Here is a 19,343-nt window from a genome sequence, read left to right as displayed (position 1 = left end):
AAGCTAATGGACACCCCTCCCCCAAACCCACAGCAGTAAAGTGCTTGACTGAAAGTATGATTGTTCTTGTTTTCAGGGAATAGAACAATTGAAAAAGGAAGAGAGAAGATGGGCTAAAAAAACAAAATGGATGAACATGAAAGCCGTTTTTGGCCACCCCTTCTCTCTAGGCTGGGCCAGCCCCTTTGCCACGCCAGACCAAGGGAAGGCAGACCCGTACCAGTATGTGGTCTGAAGGACCCCTGGCCAGCATGGCCACTCAGACACAAACCACATCACAGCACTACCGTCCGATCCATTTTCATGAATGTTTAAACTGAGAAAAAAAAAACTACTCTAAAACTTTTTTATGTCTCAAGTAAAATGGCTGAGCATTGCAGAGAAAAAAAAATGTCCCCATGTTTGATTTTTTAAAGATCATCCTTTCTATTTTTTGGTGACCGAAGCTGCTCTTCTTTTTTCCTTTTTAAAATCACTTCTCTGGCCTCTGGTTTCCTCTCTGCTGTCTGTCTCGCATGACTAACGTGGAAGGCGCTGTGTCCAGGCCATGCCCACTTCTACTAACTGAGCGAGACGTGATGCTGGTGCGTGGATGGACCAGTCCGGACCCCTGGTTGGGGAAGCTTAGGAGGGCCCGTGACCTCCCACTGCCCAGGAGGCAGCCCCCAAATGGGACTTAAAACCTCATCGAAGATGGATGCTTACCCCCGGTGGCCTAGCGGGGCAGGATCAGGGCTGGAGCCCTAAGCAGGGCCCTTGACACAGTGACCTCATCCCTCAGTGGACAGTTTGCCTCCCAATCCACGAAATCAGTTGCTTGCCTTGTACTTTGTGGACTCGGGGTGTGTGGAATGACTGGGAGGGCGGGGGGGTGGGGGCAGGTGAAGGGGTCTTATTTGTGGTCTGAATCACCAGTTACATTCCCTAGGATTATTTGGGAGAGTATGAAGGAAAGAAGTCTTTCCAGTTCAAAATGCCTTATACAATCAGAAGAAAAAAATCACGTAATGTCAGGCGAGCGCCATGCTCCTCTGTTCCGTCCGCTTGCTTTCTCACCAGCCCCCGCCCCCTGCCCTCCTAGCAGGAATTCGGCCAGCAGTGTCACTGCTGAGACAGCCGCGCCCCAGACGGGCAGCTCCGCCATCAGCCCTTCTTCCTCATTTTGTAAATCTCCAAAGTGGGTTCACTTTCTGATGTGTTAGACCCGTAAATGTGCACGTACCCACATCTCGTCTGTTTTAACCTGGGAGACTCGTCCTGACGTGAGACAGACCGCGATGCGAGGGCGACCTTCCAGGCCCCGAGCTTTGCAGAGCTGGCAGATGGCCGTCCCCGTCCCCGTCCCTGGAGGCGGCAGGCACACCTGAGCCTTCGGTGCTGGGGCTGGTAGCTTTTCCGCTTGGGGACGCTTCCTGTGTGGAGTCACCTGGAGGAGCAGGGCCCGGAGACTGGGGTTGGTGAGACAGGGAGCACCCATCAAATGCGAAAACCACAGAAATCAGAATCCTAACCATCTGCACTCTCACACGTGGATCTGTTTTTTTAAGCAATCACCACAAACCTCTTTTCTCAGCTTTTGCTTGGGGTGGGGGTGGGGGACAAGGTCTACTAAATCCAGGCTTGGATCGGGGGGACCGTGAATCTAGCCATGTGACTTTTTTCAGAAAACTAAGTGGAACATGCTGCCTCTTCACTTCTGTCAGTGCTTCCACATGGAAACAAAATGCAATAAAATTTTTCCAAAGCCCGTTCTGATTGCGCTCTGCTCTCGGCCTTACCCTGCGGGGAGAGCCGATGGTCCAGCCGTCGTGAGTTTGGGTGTTTTGTGTTCATTGCTTCCTCTCTTGAATGTGGTTTTCACTGTGTTGTTCTTAAAGGCCGTTCAGTCCCCGTCTTGACCAAGCTCGCCCAAGCTCGCCCACCGGGCTCTGCGGCCCAGATGCCTTCCCTGTGCTGTGGATCCTCAGTTGCTACAGAAAAGGTCTTCAGGTCTGCGGCGTTTGCGTCTAGGGTTGGCTGGGTGTGGGGGGTGAGACCGTTTTCCTCTGCCCACCCAGTGGGCAGCAGAGGAAAGTGCTGACAGCCTGCCAGACGGCCCTGGCGTGTGCTTCGAGGGGTTCTCCATCACCCCTTTGGTGTTTAACCAAAGAACTCTGTGACTCTGTCATTAACTTTGACTTGGCTCCACTGCGCTCTGTCTGCTGCGGTCAAGGCTGAGGTTGGCAGGCTCTGGCCCTTCGGGCCCCACCCCCTGGGAGGCCAGGGAATAGTTCCAAGTGTTTGGATGCCCTCCACCCTATCTTCAAGGGCATTTTTTTTAAAAGTGACCCAAGTTCTTTTCCCCCATGGAATTACTAAGGAATGCAGTAGATAATGCTGAAGATGTATTTTTTTTTGAGTCCTAAAGATAGAAGCTCATCATTTAAACCTGAGCAACTGCGTCTGTCCCCCGAGAGGAAGGCTCCTGCCGAATCGCCCTAGTGATTCCGCCTCTGGGGTTTTACGAGGCCTTTCACCGAAAGGATGAATGTCCCCCACTCTTCAAGCTAGAGGGCAGCGCTGCCCTCAGAGGACAGGCCTGCCACAAGGTCCCCTGTGGGAAGTGATCCCGGCTTCGTTTACATTGAGACGGAGAACACGCTGAGAGCACAAGGCGTGTGGCTGTCATTTACAGTGTAGTGAGCGGTCTCCAGCCTGGCGTGGCACAGGAAGCAGTGGGCCTCTCCTGAACTCTCCTCAAGATTCCCAGACGTCTAATGAAAGAGGACGCTTCTCTACACCAGGGGTCTCCAAATCCCGGGCCGTGGCCAGTGGAGGTGAACAGCAGGCGAGCACACCAAGCTTCACCTACACTTGGGGCCGCTCCCCAGCGGCATCACCGCCTCAGCTCCACCTCAGGTCATCAGGCATTAGATTCTCATAGGAGCACCGGTCCCTGGTGCCACAAAGGTTGGGGACCGCTGCTCTCCACAAAGGCAGCGCAGCTCTGGGGCTCAGTGCTGGGTTCTGACTGGCAGCAGTGAGTGGCGCACACGTGGGAAAATGCACCAACAGCAGCCGCGGCCTTTCAGAACGTGGGCTCTGCAGAGCGGAAGTGGAAAAGGAAGAGGAAGGTGACGTGGCGAGTGGGATTAGGAGACTCCTTCCCACCTGTCAGCTTCAGGTTCATATTCCTGGCAACCAGGCTGAACATGCAAAACCCCTAGGTCCAAACAAATCTGCAGATTTACATCGGCTTGGTGACATCACACACGCAAGATGAATTTGGGTAGCAGTGCATGTGCCGAGTCTTGTTTTAGTCGTAACCATTTCATTTTTGTAATACTTTTTTCTTGGAAGAACCAAAAGTAAGACACCTTGAATAACCAGCTTTCGCTCGTTCTGGCAAGGCCGCCTAGAAGGTTAGAATCCACCTTCCTAATGCAGGAAGCTCTCAGATGAGCTCAATTTAGGAAAAGTTTATCAACCACGTAGGTGAGGTCGCATCGCACAGAAGCCCCAGGGCTTGGGAGGCAGGTTGGACTGTCCCAGCCAGGCTAATGGGTCTTAAGTTTTTCTCGAGACTTACAATGCGTCAGCCTGAGGGGTGAGCCAACCAGGGGTGCGGAGGCCCAGCCAAGAAGGGGCCCTTAAATACCAAAGAAATGTGGAGAGAAGATTTTGCTAGCGTCACTCTCGAGAGTCTGTTGGAGACGCACCGAGGCAGCACATCCGAAGGGTGGTGCCCAGAAGAGCAGCAGCGGCAGCACCTGGGAGCTTGTTGCTTGTTAGAAATGCACATTCTCAGGCCCCATTCTGAGGGCGGGGCCCAGCAGCCTGGATTTCAGCAGCCCCGCCGTGAGTCTGACGCACGCTCTAGTCTGAGAATCCGCGTGGGGCTTGCGGGGGTCGCCTTACAGGTGGTCCCTGCTGCGTGCTGCGTGCTGCTGGGCTCGGTGGCGCTGAGGGGCTGTGCCCATGCGGCCCCTCTTCCCTCATAACCCGTGGCCTCCTAGCAAATGAGCGCTGAGAAAACAACGTGTCTGAAGGGGAGCCAAGACACTGGTGTGTCCCGCGGTCCTGCATATCTAATCTGTCCGATGGCTTCTGGACACCAACAGGCCCTTTGGGTGAAGAACTGGCCCAGAAGGGCAAAGGGAGAGAGTAGCTGGGGTCCTCCAGATGGGCGTCCAGATGGGCGTGGTGTGGGTGAGTCGTCGGAGCCTGGGGTGGACACGTGCACACATCCTGGCCCCTCATTTCCCTCTGGGGGCCTCCACGCCCATGGGGCTTTTTCTCGTGTCTTGTAAATACACGTCTGAGCTGAGAACCACATCACAGAAGATAAGGAATTCACAGTGAAACAGACACAAGCCACTGGCCAGTCCACCCTCCCACACCGAAGACTTCCTTTCCCCACCGTCTCCCTCAAAACACGGGTCTCAGCTCCCCTGCAATCGTGGTTAAAACCCCTCTCTTGACACACTGCGGATGGTCACCCAGGAAAGGATGCAGGATCCCCAAAGCAAGTCACCTCAGTTGGCCATTGCCGCTTCTGCTCAGCAGGGCCCAGCTGGTGAGGGGCTAGTCCGCAGGTCGAGCGGTGTCCTGTGCTCATGAATCACATGCGGCTCCCTCGAGACTGTCAACAAGGTCCATTTTCTGAAACAGCTCTTTTATCTACTTGTAAAAGTAACACCTGTGCATTGGTGAAAACTTGGAGTGTGTGAGAAGTCCACAGAAATACAAATCATCTAAAACCCCATCCCCAAAGCTAACCACAGTTTCCATGATGATGTCATGTGCAACTTTGCTTTCTTTGCTTGCCACCACGTGGACAGAATCTTCCAATGTCACGTAAAAATGTCCGAACACCATTTTATAACTGCATAGTGCTCTGCTTTACAGGATAATTTACATAGTCATTATTAGACATTTCGATTGTTTCCAACTTTTCATTATTATAACTCTGTTCAAGATTGTATTGCAGAAATCTTTGTCTCAGATTATTTTTAAAAACTTTTTACTGTGAAACAATATCAGACTGACAAAAGTGGTTAAAATAGAACAAAGAGCTCCCATATACCCTTTAATCAGTCCTTTTACTGTAAAAATTTTACATAACCATAATACGAATATAAAAACCTGAAGTTTATTGATACAATACTATTAATTAATCTATATACTTTATTCAGACTTCTCCAGTTGTCCCACTAATATTCCTTTCTGTTCCAGGACGCCACAGTGCATCATTTGTCACATCTCTAGTCTCCTCCAATCCATGAGGGTTCCTCAGTCTTTTTCTGTCTTTTATGAACTTGACCTTTTTTTTCAATTGAGGGGAAATTCATATAACAAAATTAACCATTTTAAAGTGCCATTCGATGCATTCATAATATTATACAAGCACCACTTCTATCTGGTTCTAAAACATTTTCACTAGACTTTGAACCTTTTGAAGATTATGGGCCAGGTATTCTGTGAAATATCCTTCTATATGCATTCATCTGGTGTTTTCTCGGGACTAGACAGGTCGTGCGTTTGGGCCAGGAACACTGCTGAAGGCGTTCTGTCTTTCTCCATGCACTGTATGTGAAGGCACATGATGTTGATACGTCTCATTATTGATGATGTTGACTTTGACGTGGCTAAGGTGACATCTGCAGTTTCCTTACCGTAAAGTTATTGTTTTACCCTTTGTAATTAATAAGTATCTTACGAGGAGACACTTTGAAATCAGATTCTTTAACCTACACGTTTTTCAAAAGCCAAGAAACTTACATCTCTGTGATGGCGTGGGAAGAAGTAGCCCAGGGGATGGTCAGATCTCAGTCTGCGTGCGTGCCTCAGTGTCTTTCTGCTTAACAGAAAGGATTAGAGACCAGTTATGCAGGATCTTGTGTGAAAAGGAAAACCTAGAACGAGGTACTCGGGGCCATTCTGAGGGAGTTGGGTGAATGAGCAGGGCCCGTGGCTGACAGACCCGCCGCAGGTCCCCTGGCTTCTGGAAGAGACGGAGAAAGCCCAAGCCCTCTGGCGGGCGAAAGCCTCTGTGGAGGGTGTCGTGGGCCTGCAGAGCTGGCCTGGCTGCACCTTTAACTCTTTGAAGCTTCTCCCCTTACCCAACACGCTCTTTCTGTGGCCAGGTGGCTGAGTCGCAGCCAACACCCAGCGGCAGGTGAGTGGGCAGCTTGGGAGAGGCCATAGGGTGTGTCTACTGCATGAGCGGGCCTGACGCCAGCCTTTGCCTCCCCACAGTGACCCTGTGCTCCCTCCAGCTGCCCGCTGCATGTTGTCACCAGCTGCACACACATCTCCCTCCCCTCACGTGTCGTTTGTATCCTGTGCTCTCCCCTTCACCCTGTCATCATGCTAAGTTTGCTGCGCCTACTATGGGGGTAGTGGCTTAGAATACCTAGGGAGGTGTCACCTTTTTAGTGGTCTTGGGACAGGTGGCCCAGCGCACGCCCGGAGAAGCTTGGGATGTTTACTAGACCACTCAGCTGCCTGGCCCCTGTGCACAGCTGGCCCTGCTTAGCGAGGCTGGGCAGCCCTCACATCCGTGGGAGGAAGCGGGGAGGGGAGGGCCGGGGGCCGGTGGGAGGCACCGCCCAGTTCCTCAAAGGCCCTGCTTGCTGTGCCACACCACGCCACCCCCCACCCGTGCCCCCTCACCTTCTGAGGGGCCTCCCAGCCCAGGATGTGCCCTGGGCCGCAATGTTCTGCTGTGCCAGGGCTGGGGGGGGGTGTGCGCGAGGGCGCAGCTGTGCCATGTTGACCCCATTTATCCCATTGTCCCTCCAGGGCATCGAGCGCCTCAAACGAAAGCATCAGCCCAGGGAGTACAGGGGCAGCTGGAAGTTGGTACAAGACATCTTTGGTGGGCGCTTTTCCCTGAACTGGTTCAATCCCTTCTCCGGACCATGGCATCCAAAGCCGCTCAGTGACAGGGACTGGGTGCAGCAGGTGGCATCAACGTCAGAGACCGACAATACGGAAATGACAGAGGAGCGTTCAGGGGAGAGTAAGGACGAGGACTCTGTGGAGGTGACAGATGAGTGATGCTGCTATGGGGAGAGCCGGACTTGAAGAGTCGCTGTCAACCTGGCGTTGTGGCCACAGGGCTCACGGGCACGACGCGCTCTCCTGCACCCCGCTGCCTCCCTCAGGCCACTGCCACCCTCTGTAACCCCTCCTCCCTCTCCCCACGTTGGGCCAGGTTGGGGTGGGGGTGGACTAGGGTGACCGAGGACAAGACTTTCTCTGGGTCTAAGGCGTGCCCGGAGACGGACTGCCAGGAGCATCCGCCTGGGCATCCTCACGCAGCCAAGGGAGCTCTGAGCAGGGCAGCCCAGGGCAGGAAAGAACGTGCCTTTGGCGTTTCTCGTGACGTCTGTCTTCTCTCGGGAAGGTTGGGGCCCTGCCTTCTGGCTTCTGAGAACTAAGGCCATGACATCATGAGGGAAAGACGGGGCAGGGACACCACAGGGACGCAGGGTGGGACACTGACATCAGGAAACCAGTCAGGAAGGGGCTCCCCCTGCTGCCCGCCTGAATCAGACCTTCCTCGTACCTAGGCATGGCAGGCTTCTAGCGTTTTATCATGTAGTTCCATAGATGCCAGACTCTTCCCTGAGTCAGACAGCATGGAGCTGTCCTGCCGTGGCTTCAGGTCTGTCCATTCACAGGTGGAGTGGGGAGCAGTGGGAAGGACCTATTTAGAGCTCCTGGGGACTCACCCACCTCCCCCATGAGAACTTAATTTTACTTTCCCTCCTGGCAGGAGTCTAACAGCTCACATGGGCACAACTAACCAGAAATCTGGCAGAGCAACTGGGAAGGCAGGGGCTCCCACACTCAGACTGTAGGCCTGTTTTCTTGGTCTGTATCAGCTTTAATATTTATTGACGATGAGGTAGGCAGCCCAGGTCGGCTCTGCAGCCCGTGACGGCCCAGCCAGGGCAGGGCGCAGCTGCCTCCCACTTTGGGGTATAGCTGTTCTCTGACCATGGGCCCCATAGGTTGTCTTAACCCCAGGGCAGCCCTAGGGGCATCCGCATGGTGGAATGTGCACAGACTCCCCGGGGAGGCAAGGTTAGAGGTCAGAGAAGGGAAGCGGGTCACCAGTCTCGGGGTGCACTAAACCCCAAGGTCCTAAGGAATATCCTCACACGAGCTTTAAACTGCTCTTCCCTGGGGCCAGTTTGGTCCGAAAGCAGAGTTGTCCACCAGCCCCAAAGCCATTGTTCTTAGATCGGTTGGCGGGGAGACATTTTACTTGCAGAGTGGGAGCCAGCCCCGCTATCCTCACTGAGGCCACCTTGGCGCAAGACCTAGGCCATGGCCCGTTCTGGGAGGGTTGGGCTGGGCTGGGCCGCAGCCAGTGTCATGTGGGTAACAGCCTGATCCATCCTGAGCCTCACGTCCTCACATCAGTGACCACAGTGGCATTCTCTCTCTTGTGGCGGTGCTGACAACATAACATTCTGCTCGGCCTCAAACTGACAGCATTGAAGCTGATGTCAAAACGAAACCAGGGCCTACCAGGAGGGGGGCGGGGTGCGAACCTTGCCTTTCTCTGAATAAAAAGTTCTTTGCTCGACCTCAGTGGCTAGAGTCTCCCATCTTCAGCAGGAGATTCCAGTCTAGACCCCTGGACAGTGTCCTTCCTCTCAAGTCACCTCAAAGAAAGCGTCCTTTCTCCCATTTGCAGCATGGGAGACCAGCAGCACGCAGGCTCTAGGCTGCACGTGGGGAGTGACTATACCCTTCTCTCTGGGTCATCTCCCGCGTGATATTCCCAGCAGAAGGAAAAATCACCTTTCATGCCGTAAGCATTTGTTAAATACCTGTATGCCAGGAAGGCAGGCATTTGGGGCAAGAATCCCCAGGATTGAGGGTTTTTGACTTTACAGTCCACCTCACCACCCGAATGTCATATAAATAACACACAAAATAACCATCATTCAACCAACACATATGCACGCCTCTGCCAGAATACGTGCAGTGGAGTTACAGCCTGAGGGAGGGGCTGGGTGTCCTGAACGAGACCCCCACGTAATGAAGCCCAACCCCCTCGGAAAGCGTCCCAACCTGGGAAGCACAGATGGCTCCCCAAGTGCCCATGTGACCCCCGGCACAAGATGCTTTAAGATGCTTGTTCACAGAAAGTAGTAAGTGACCCAGGGGACCACAGTTATCTTGAAGCTGTCAGAGTTTAATTTAAAGACGCCGATCCTTTGAGCAAGTCTCTGGAGGGCAGAACAAGAAGGAAGGGCTTCAGTTAACAGCAGAGCTTCAGTTGGCACAAGGAGGTGCCTCTTCCCAGGATGACAGACCCCCGCTCAGGGGAAGGGGCTCCCTCCCCTGGGCCTGCTTGAGGTCTCTGAGAAAGGGCAGGCGGCCTCCTCCTGGAACCTTCGGATAATCTTCTACATATAAGATGTCATCTTCAAACAAAAACAGTTTTACTTCCTTTCCAATTTGCACGCATTTTCTTTCTTGCCCAACCGCTCTGGCTGGAACATTCAGTAACGTGCGAACGGAAGTGGGGAAAGCACCGATCTCGGGGGGAAAGCTTTCAGTGTTTCCTCGAGCATGATGCTTGCTTCAGATGGCCTTTGTTAAGACAGTTTCCCTGTAGTTTGCTGAATGTTTTTATCACAAAAGGGTGAATTTTGTCAGGTGTCTTTTCTGAATCAGTTGGGGTGCCCCACCATTGCCTCATGACCCTAATCTCATCAGTTCTTAGAGCTGCTCATCAAAGTTCCCTCCTGATCCAATGGCCATGTCTCAGGCTTCACCTTATCTGACCCTCAGCGGGGTCAGGCCGGGTGATCACTCCTTTTTCTGTAGACGCTTCTGGACGCCACACTTGCCTGGCCATCCTCCCAGCTCACCGCTGTCTCTGCTTGCTTGTCTCGCTGGTTCCTCCACATCGCCCTGACTTCTAGACACTGGAGTTCTGGAGCTCAGTCCTTGGGGTATCGAGGAGGCAGCGTGAGAGAAGTTGGGGAGAGGTGGGCTGAGCCCAGGTCCCTATCAGTAGGAGCTGTGGGAGTTTTAGAAAATGGTGCCATGAGGAATGAGGGGGGCAAGAGAGGCACCCCCTGCAGAGAGAGGAGGAGCCGGCCTGGAAATGACCCTTTTACCCCCAGTACCCATGTCCCTTTCTAAGCAGAGAATGTATGAAGAAGCCCTGGGGCCAGTGGCCAGGCATGGGAGAGCTGAGAGGGCGAGGTCACACTTGAAGCTATGCACGGGAGGCTGTGCAGGCAGCACACCGATTCTGAACTACATTCACGTGGTCTAAGACACAGATAAGTCACGAGAATCTGGGAAAGAAAATCAGAGACAGAAGAGGCCCCAGGTGAGATGACAGGGTAGGAGCGACCTCTAGGCCAGTTTTCTTTCCTAATAAGTAAAATAAAACTAGTCCCCAAAGTGGGGTCAAGCTTTTCTCCGTGAGGCCCAAGAGAATGGACAGTCCCTCCTGACTCTGAAGAGCGCCGGCCTGGGTGGTGTCAGGAAGGGACCATGCGCTTGGGCGGGACCATGCGTTAGGGCTCGGCAGGCCACAGAGCGGCTGGGCCCCAGGCCTGGGGCAGGGGACAGGGGGCGTCAACTCCACTCCAGGAACTGCAGCTCCCCCTGGCTGCTCCCTCTTACTCCAAAAACTTAGATTAAAAAAAAAAACTGTAGGAAAGAATCAGGATTCCACACTTATTACTTCATACTTATTTTGTAGTTGTAACTTACAAAATCAGCATCAATCTAGTTTACCTCCTCCTGCCGTACACAGATAGCCTGACACGTCAGCGCCAAGTCCTCGGAAGGCCGCCCCAGTCGCTGATTCCCGTGTTGCATGACTGGCCCGTCAGGCCAAAGGACTACAATTACAGCTTAGTTCAAGTTCACACACGAAGCCGAGCAGCCCCAGGGACCGAGGCTCATTGGGTGGGCCCGGGAGGGTGAGCGTGCAGATGTCAAGGTGGCTTCAAGCAGAACACTGCCGAGCTTGCTTCCCCTCACAGAAGCTGGAGCTGCCCCCCAAAGCTGCTTGTCAGAGGCCTGCTTCCGTGGGCAGCATCTCCCTGCACCCCCAGAGCACCCTGGGATGTGTCCTTCCGGCACGTCCACCCCGCCACACGATGCTACTGCTGCTTGAGGGGACGGGCCTTCCCGACTGGCGGGAGAGTCCTGTGGGTCAGGGTCAGTCCGCAGAGGATGAGGAGCGCTCCGCCCCACCACAGGACCTCCTGGCACTCTCCGTACAACACGAACCCCAGGAAGGCCTGCAGGGCAGAGAGGGCGGTGAGGCCGGGACGCCCGACCTCCCCTCCCGCAGCTGAGCGCCCTCCTAGGACAGGAGGAAAGATCTAGAGTCACAGGTCTGGGGCTTGACACCCAGCTGTCAAGTCACGCTCCTCATACCTTCCTCACAGCACTGGACCCCAGCGAAGGGGACAAGAAAGACCAGCAGAGGCTGGCAGCTAGGCCCAGCATGCAGCTGGTCCCTGGTGTCCGCTGACCCAAGCCGACCTACCACGTCCTCCCTCCCTTGACTGCAGGACAGACTGGACTCAGCCCACCTGGCTGGTCTCGGGCCACCGGAGGGAAGAACCTAGACCCTCCGTGTGTCATGCTGGAGTTCACAGGCCCTGGGAGACCGCTGGGTTGTGCAGAGACCAGAATGAGGGCTCCAGCCTGAACGAGCAGCAAGCAGGCTGCCTTTACACTTGGACTTCATTCCCACCTTGAGAATTCCTCAGTTTGACAGATTAGGGGAGCAGCCACCAGGGGTCAAGCCACAGCCCAAACTCTGCTTCAGTCCCTGTCCTCTCTCCTATCTGGGAAAGCAGGGTTACCCAAGGACGACCCACCGAGGACCCAGGTATGGGACAGGGGGACCGTACCAGGCTACTCACCGAGCTGAGGATATTTGAAAAAGTCACCGTGACAGATGCAATGGCTGAAGACATGGAGAAACTGAGGCCTCGGCTAAAGAACGTCCACATCAGAGAATTGGTGATCGCCATCACAATAATGCCTAAGGCGCAGTAGCCCACATTCACCTGCAGGAGAAGGTGTCACTGTGGCCATGACTAGCCTGGGCACTGCGACCAGCAGTTCCCCTCACAGCACACCCAAGGCCATGGTTACTAGCAGCCGGGCCCCTATTGAGATCCCATCAGCCTGGGGGGCCTCAGCTTTCCTGTTATGCCTTTGCTTAACCCTCAGTGGGCAACACACCCATTTTATAGCTGAAACAAATTCGGAGATAACACTTATTTGGCCATCTTGCTGGCCACATGACCTTGGGCAGAAGTAAAATGGCAAGCCATCACCAGTATTTTCTACTTCACACCAGTCCTTCATTAGTCCCACACTGAACAGTGCTGGAAGCTCTGTCCCAGAGGGCCAAGTTGTTATTATTTGGTCTGTAGTGTGAGTAAACCAAGGGCAGAATCCTCACTTCCTGGCTCCTGGTAAAGCGCAAATCAGTCACGTCTCTCTCTTGTGCAGGCTACAGCCACTCTGGCTTGTCCCACTGGGCATTCCTGAGCTTTCACTCTGTGCCAGGCCCTGGACTGTTTTAAGTGCATTCTCATTTATTCCTTCACTTCATCTTACAGATAAATGACCTGAGGCATGAAGTAACTTGCCTAAAGTGCCACAGCTGGTGGGAGTTGGCAGGAATCAAACCCAGGCCTTAACTAAGGCCCAGCCCTGCCTCGAGAAAACCACCTGACACTATCTGGAGATCCTAGCTTCATCTAGAGAACTAGCAAAGTTCTCGCTCTCCCTCCTCCCCTCCCCCAAAGGAGAGAGCCTTGAGAGATCTTGAGAGGCCTCCTACACAAAGGGCATGCAGCCCTTTGTGTCCAGTTAGCAACCTGCCAGTGGACAAAGCTGCTTCCTCTGGAGGTTGTGCCCATCTAAACACCATACCCTTATTTCTCATAAGTTTTCCAGCAGCTGAACAGGTAAGTGTCTTAAGGGGTGTCTTCATATAACGCACATAAGCACTGTGACAGTGGCAGGTTGCTTATATATAGGGTTATGAAGACCTGGTGCACAATTAAAGACCAGAAAACCTCATGTCTCATAGGCACTCATCCTACTTTGGACCACTTCCTACAAGAATTAACACCCAACAGGATACTTACGTCCAGCATGGCAGCTCCCACTGGATTAGCCCTAAATAGGCTTAAACCTAAAAAATCAGCCTGTCCCCCGACCAGGGCAGGGCCCAACCCTGGGTTTCAGATGCAAAGAGCTATACACATTAGCAGATATGGGGAGGTAGCTTAGGCGTTCTCAGCATCAGGGAAATGCCCAGAGCGTTTCCCAAACTCTCAAGTTTCCAGGCAACAGGATAAACCGGTCAAAACACTTGTCAATTACGGAGTAAAGAGATGGGCTTCTCACATTAAGACTCATGTGAAGAGAAACGTTCAGGTACAGGGGCTTAAAATGAAAGGTGGATAGTAAATGCAGGACGTGTGCGTCTTCCCCAAGAGGGAACTAGTCTAATCGGCGGACAGACTTTAGGTCCCTGGAAAGGGAAGAGGCCTCAGTTCCTGACGTCTCTTACCGCCTATACTTCATTGAGTCGAGGGCTGCTCTCCCGTACCAACTGATGGCAGCGCCCGGCTGCGAACTAGGCCAGAGAGACCGGCTGAGGTGGCTAACTGTGCCCCAAGCCCCGCCCCACCCGGAGCCCACGGGCCCCACAACGCCCCTCCTGCGCTTGGCCCACACGCCCGCCCGCCCGCCCGCCGCCGCCGCCGCGCCCCGGGATCCACCTCGCTGCCGAAGGCCAGCTTGGCGGAGGCGGCGGCCAGGGCCCCGAACGCGCCAGCGCACAGGCAGTAGATCACGCCCCAGAAGCGGCGCCGCATCGCACCAGCCTGGAGGTGCGGGGGGAATTCCGCGGGGGCGTCGGGATAGACTGCCGAGGTGCCCGTGGCCATTGTGCCCACCGCCGCCTCTCCGCGAGCCAGCCGCGCCTGCCACCGGCAAGGCCGAGCGCGCGCTGCGATTGGACAGTGGCCTCACGTGATGCGATGCTCGCGTGAGCAGAAGGCCAATCCGGTCCCGCGAGGGCCTCGCGGGGGCGGGACCAGCAGGGTGGGCGGGGCCACCGCAGGCGATGGGCGGCCTCCAGGATTCGGTTTTTTAGGTTTACCCGCGAGCGCCCCGGGACCGCTGTCTGGGGCCTGGACTCTGGTACTATGTGGTTGCTCTTGCAGAAGAGCTATTCGCAGTCTAGTAGTCCCAGTTCTTGCCACTCGGTGTGTCCGGCATCAGCTTCCTCTGGGAATTTAATATGCCGAATCTCGGGCTCTGCTCCAAACCCATTAATCAGAATCCGCATTTTGACAAGACCTCCCACCCCACACAGGGGATCCACCTACACCTTCCAGTTTGAGAACGAAAACGGAGAGCTGCTTCGGCAGAGGGCGCTAGAGACCTCCAGACACCGCAAGAAGGCGGTAGGGTTTCGACAAATCAAAGGGCCCAGATGGATACAGGCTCATTGCAGGAAATTTAGAAAAGATGTTATCCATAATGACTCCACCGGATAGTCAGGATTAACATTACTTCTAATTTCCTATGCATTTAAATGTTTAAAAGCTTTTCGTTTAATAAGCAGTACATTTCTTTGAAAAAAAGTGCTGTTAAATCTACGAAAGACTAACATCCACTCTCCAGGAAAATCAGTTATTGGACTACTTTTTCTCCATGCGTATTTAGTTTTATGTATAGCGCACATTAAAAAAAAGTTTACATATATGCATGCGACTTTTTAAAACATGATTTTACAATGAACATACTGTTCAGCACTTTTTATTGTCTTCCACTCAGTAACTTCATGGAAGTCCTTCCTTGGCACGGTGGTTTTATGGCTCAAATCAAAGCATGGTACAAACGGTCCCATTTTGCAGTAAAGGAAACTGAGGCTCAGACAGGCACCATGCTGCTGAACGGGGTTGTGAGAACCCAGCTCAAAGATGATCGCCTTCTGAAAGCTCTGATGTCACTTGGTACCTACTGAAAATAGAGTGGCATTGCACTTGATCAACTCTGCATGCTTTTAGAGTATGAAACGAGCCTTCTTAGAATGATGCCTCTACCAGCATCTCATAGCCACGTCCTGTGTAAAGCAGTCTGTGCTACTCCCCACCCTTCACACCAGTCCTGTCTCCCTGCTAGCCTGCAAGCCCCCTCTCCAACTTTACCTTTTTCTCTTCACTGTGTCCATTTTTCCGTCTTTTTTGTTCAGTTCGGTTACAAAATGAGGACATATTCGAGGCCAGGCCCTGTTCCAGGCAGCCCAGTTGCCAGGATGACTAAGATCCCTGCACTCCTTGGGTTCTGGCTTCTTGCAAAAATCTCAGTTCCAACTCTGTCCTGAGCTGGCCTAAGCACCTCCCTTTCCTTGCTCTGAGAGGTATTGTGGGTTGAATTGTGCCTCCTCCCCACCCCTCCCACCCCCAAAGAAAAGGCTACGTTGAAGCCTTTATCCCCCACACTTGTGAATGTGGTCTTATTTGCTTATTTGGAAATAAGGTCATTGCAGATGTAATCAAATTTACATGAGATCATTAGGGCGGGCCCTAATCTAACTAATGTCTTTATAAGAAACAGACAGGGGAAAATGCCACATGACCATGATTGGAGGTTTGCAATGTACAAGGCAAGAACCGCCAAAGATTGCTGGCAACACCACAAGCTTAGAGGGGCATGGATCAGATTCTTCTCTGGGGGCCACAGAGAGACCGACCTTGCCAACACCTTGATTTTGGACTTCTAGCCTCTAGAACTGTGAGAGAATATAACTTCTGTTGTTTTAAGCCATTCAGTTTGTGGCAGTTTGTTGCAGAACCCCAGGAAACTCATACAGGTGATAAGGACTCAACCTTCTTTATTACCAGCTTCAATATCCACCTGCTCCCACCTTCAAGGCAGTAGTGTCTCTTCTCTACCTTCTATTGAATTTTAGCTCCTTTTTCGTCCCTGACTCTTAGGGATTTACTACTACTCCTTGAAAATTTAACTGTGCATTAATTTAAAATTGTTTTTCTTTAGCTTTACTGAAATATAATTTCCAAACCATAAAACTATAACCCAACATTCCCACCGCACTGAAAGTTCCCTTGTGCCCATACAGTTGTTTCCACTCCCATCCCCAGCCCCACCACCAAGGATTACTTTCTATCTCTATAATTTTGCCTTTTCTGGATATACCACACATATGGAATCATATACTATGTGGTCTTTTGGGTCTGGCTTCTTTCGCTTAGCATATTTTTTTTTTTGAGGTTCGTCCATGCTGTAACATATATCAATCTCTTTTTTTATTGCTGAGTATTATTTGCATAATGTGTAAAAGTGTTCGATATTATTGGTCATTAGGAAAATGTGAGTGATATACCAGTGTGCACCCACCAGGATGGCTGTAGTAAAAATCCTGAATAACAAGTGTTGGTGAAGGTAAGAAAAATTGGAACACATGGTGCGGCCAAACAGCACATTTGGAAAACAGGCGATGTCTTAAAAAGTTAAACACGCACTTACCAGATGACCCAGCAACTCTACTCCTAGGTATCCACTCAAGAGATAAAAAAACACATGTCAAGGCCAAGACTCGTGCTCGAATATTTTTATAGGATCGTTACTCATAATAGCCCCAAACTGCCAACAGTTTAAATGTCCATCAAATGGTGACTAAATGTGGGACATCCATACAATGGAACATTACTCACAATCAAAAGGAACTGAGCGCTGACTCACAGAAGTTCCTTGAGGGCAGGGTCTTGTTTGCATTGCTCACTGATGACCGGTGCCTGGCCTATATGAGCGGCTCGTTAAGTAAATGTAGCATGAACAAGTGAATGAACAAAGTAAATCCCTTTATTAGACTATTTTTAAAAGATTTATTACATTTCGAAGAATGGCCACGTTTAGTCATAAAAATGCTCATGAGAATACTTAAACTAAGAATAAAAAAATAATCTGTATTAACAAGTTTGCTTTTCATACACACTGCACAATCAGTCACTAACCTCGTTGCAAGTTTTGGAACCACGATATACTGTTAGGGCTTATGACGTAGGACACAAAGAGGAATAGGCAGGATCTAACGAAAAAATAATCTGGACCACGTCCACTGTAAACATTAGCTACAGGCTTTTACTTTAAAAAGGCAAAAGGTTTTCCCAGTATGTACAGCTGATTTAGAGCCTTGAAATGGGGTGGTAGCCTCCAACCAGCAGATGGCTGACTGCCACGGGACGTGTATGGATGCAGAACGTTCATCAGAAACTCTTTTTCGTTTCTCTCAAAAATACATTTTCAGCACGCAACTTTTCTTTCTCCTGGTAATTTTTTTTAAAAAAAGGAAAATAATTAAGGCTCTAATTCTTACAGGAAGTTATTCTTGGCATTCATTAAGTTTATATTTCAAATTTAAACTACAATTTTCAATTTGTAAACTACTTAACATTAAACAGGAATCTGATGTTTATGATAACTGACTGAATTATGCTTGGAATAGCAATGACTGAATATTTTTTAATTCAAGAAGTTCCGTGAAGAAAACTGTTAAATGATTTAATAAATTAAATTTTAATTAAATAATCATTTAAAACCCAGAGTGAGTTTATGCGGAAAAATTTTGAGAGTTTACCTCAGCGAGTCTGACATTTTCCTTCTTCAGCCGCACTACGTAATGAATCTTCTGATTTGGATTTTGGTGACCTACCAACTTTCCATTTTCTTCAGCGAGACGCTCCACCTGCTTCCTTAGCATTTCTATCTCCTACAGGTCAATCAATCCAGAGAGAAGAAAATGAGCTGCTCTTATTTTTTTATTTTTATTCACTCACTCATTCATTCATTCAATCATTCATTCAGGCGAGGCAACGCTTGGCTGACATCACAGATTGCAAGGACTTCGTCAGCTTACAATCTCTTATTTATTTTTTATGCCTACATCCAAGTACTAATCAGATCCAACCCTGCTTAGCTTCCGAGATCAGACGGGACGGGGCTTGTTCTTATCTTTTTAAATAACATGACTTCATGGCTTCTAAGAGCACGGGGAGACAGCCCAGGCTCGCGGCTTTCGTGACCACACACCTCTACCTGTGCTACAGCAAGTCCGAAACCAGGACACTCATTCGCAGACGTAAATCTCATTCTGATCGGGTCTAGTAATCCTAACAAAAATAAAGACACAAAGGCACCTGGAATGTTCTCTCCTTTTCTTCATATAATTCTTCCAGCTTTGATCTCAGTTGTTCCTTTTCTTGAAACGCTTTAGACTCCAACGTTCTGGTTCGTTCCACTTCCTCGGTCATTCTAAGGTAGTCCGTCTCTTTGTTATGAAGGGCACCCTGGACTTCTTCTAGGCTATAATCATAAATATCACTTTGTGGTATTCCAAAGAAACATAATTACAAAAGAGAACTCAAATTAGACCTTTTCCAACTAAGCCCAGAATCCTGACTCGAAAGTATCACTAGTCCTCCTCCTCCCCGACAGCCGCAGGAAGATCACGCGCACCGCAGATATGCTTTCTTTATTGTTGTTTTACCCAAGATTTTCAATTTGGCAAACTCTGCAAGCCACTTTTTTTAAAGGATGAAAATTTAGAATGGAAACTTTAGATTCAGCCCCTGTGGAGCAAATGTAGTTTAAGTATTATTACGGTTTGCGTGCTTTATTCAGTGCCCCGTATGTGAGTAATCATTTCTGATTTTAAAAACCGGTTCTCAGACAGCGGGACACTAGTCATTTCTTCAAGGATGTGATATTTAGAATTTACATACTTTATGTAACTATCAATTGAAAAGAAACATAAGGAAAAAAGGTTACTATGGAATTATAGAGAATTTCACTGATTTTATAAAATGTCTGGACCTTATAAACTTCCCAAAAGAAACAAATGCTTTTAGTTTCATAATGCATATGGAACAGAATGCTGATTAAATGATGTAACACATAGAATTTAATATACCATTTAAAGCCAATGAATTTCTAGGGCAGTATTTCCAGACTACATCCCGTGGGAGCTCAGGACAATGGGGAGGAGGGCCCCATGTTCTCCCAAGCCACTGGGAGCTGTTCTGCTTTTGTCTTGCCTTGTGTATTTTGCCTGCTGAAAAGGCTCTGAGGCATGGCAGACACTGCAGTTGCCGACCCAACTGCCAAGCCCCTGCTTCTTCCTTGCTTATGAAAACCCACGGAAAGCAAGGGAAAGGAGGAGCATGCCCCGCTTCCATCCAAAGGTTAGTAAGTAAAAGTCTAAGCTGAGTGTGGTTCTCTCCACTCCACTGCCAGATAGTGGTTTTCTC

The 19,343-nt window shown here is 50.8% G+C and overlaps 3 protein-coding genes across 18 annotated transcripts in view; 1 reads left to right on the top strand and 2 right to left on the bottom strand.

The window, feature by feature from the left end:
- Window positions 1–8,581, top strand: part of ZDHHC3 (zDHHC palmitoyltransferase 3) — a 47,844-nt gene extending 39,263 nt beyond the window's left edge. For 9 of the 11 annotated variants that reach the window (XM_039837506.1, XM_039837507.1, XM_039837504.1 and 6 more), the window contains one exon: window positions 6,784–8,581. In XM_039837506.1, the coding sequence (XP_039693440.1) occupies window positions 6,784–7,041 (258 nt within the window). In that variant the 3' untranslated portion in view covers window positions 7,042–8,581. Of the gene's footprint in view, window positions 1–76; window positions 1,748–6,783 lie in introns of those variants that run through there. The other 2 variants (XM_039837511.1, XM_039837513.1) reach the window with 1 other exon arrangement.
- TMEM42 (transmembrane protein 42) lies at window positions 1,735–14,022 on the bottom strand. 6 transcript variants are annotated; one of them, XM_039837521.1, is made up of 5 exons: window positions 13,788–14,011; window positions 11,907–12,053; window positions 10,762–11,273; window positions 5,761–5,836; window positions 1,735–4,302 (listed from the first exon to the last, which is right to left on the bottom strand). In XM_039837521.1, exons 1-3 carry the CDS (start codon window positions 13,953–13,955, stop codon window positions 11,133–11,135), a joined length of 456 nt encoding a protein of 151 aa, XP_039693455.1. In that variant the 5' UTR covers window positions 13,956–14,011; the 3' UTR covers window positions 1,735–4,302; window positions 5,761–5,836; window positions 10,762–11,132. The 6 variants fall into 6 exon arrangements, with proteins under 6 accessions (XP_039693455.1, XP_039693450.1, XP_039693453.1 ...); XM_039837519.1 differs by lacking the exon at window positions 1,735–4,302 and having other exon boundaries at window positions 5,037–5,836; XM_039837517.1 differs by lacking the exons at window positions 1,735–4,302; window positions 5,761–5,836 and adding an exon at window positions 8,945–10,655.
- Window positions 14,023–16,881: 2,859 nt separating this feature from the next.
- The window catches only part of KIF15 (kinesin family member 15), a 51,736-nt gene continuing 49,274 nt past the window's right edge, over window positions 16,882–19,343 (bottom strand). The window contains exons 33-35 of the mRNA XM_039837491.1: window positions 18,234–18,399; window positions 17,675–17,806; window positions 16,882–17,363 (exon numbers count right to left, since the gene is read on the bottom strand). Coding sequence (XP_039693425.1) covers window positions 17,304–17,363; window positions 17,675–17,806; window positions 18,234–18,399 — 358 coding nt within the window. The 3' untranslated portion in view covers window positions 16,882–17,303. The remainder of the gene's footprint in view (window positions 17,364–17,674; window positions 17,807–18,233; window positions 18,400–19,343) is intronic.

Source organism: Pteropus medius, unplaced genomic scaffold, assembly GCF_902729225.1.
Source record: "Pteropus medius unplaced genomic scaffold, Ma_sr-lr_union100, whole genome shotgun sequence".
NCBI classification, from domain to species: Eukaryota; Metazoa; Chordata; class Mammalia; order Chiroptera; family Pteropodidae; genus Pteropus; species Pteropus medius.
The sequence above is the reverse complement of the archived record's forward strand: the minus strand, read 5'-3'. Positions and strand labels throughout refer to the sequence as shown.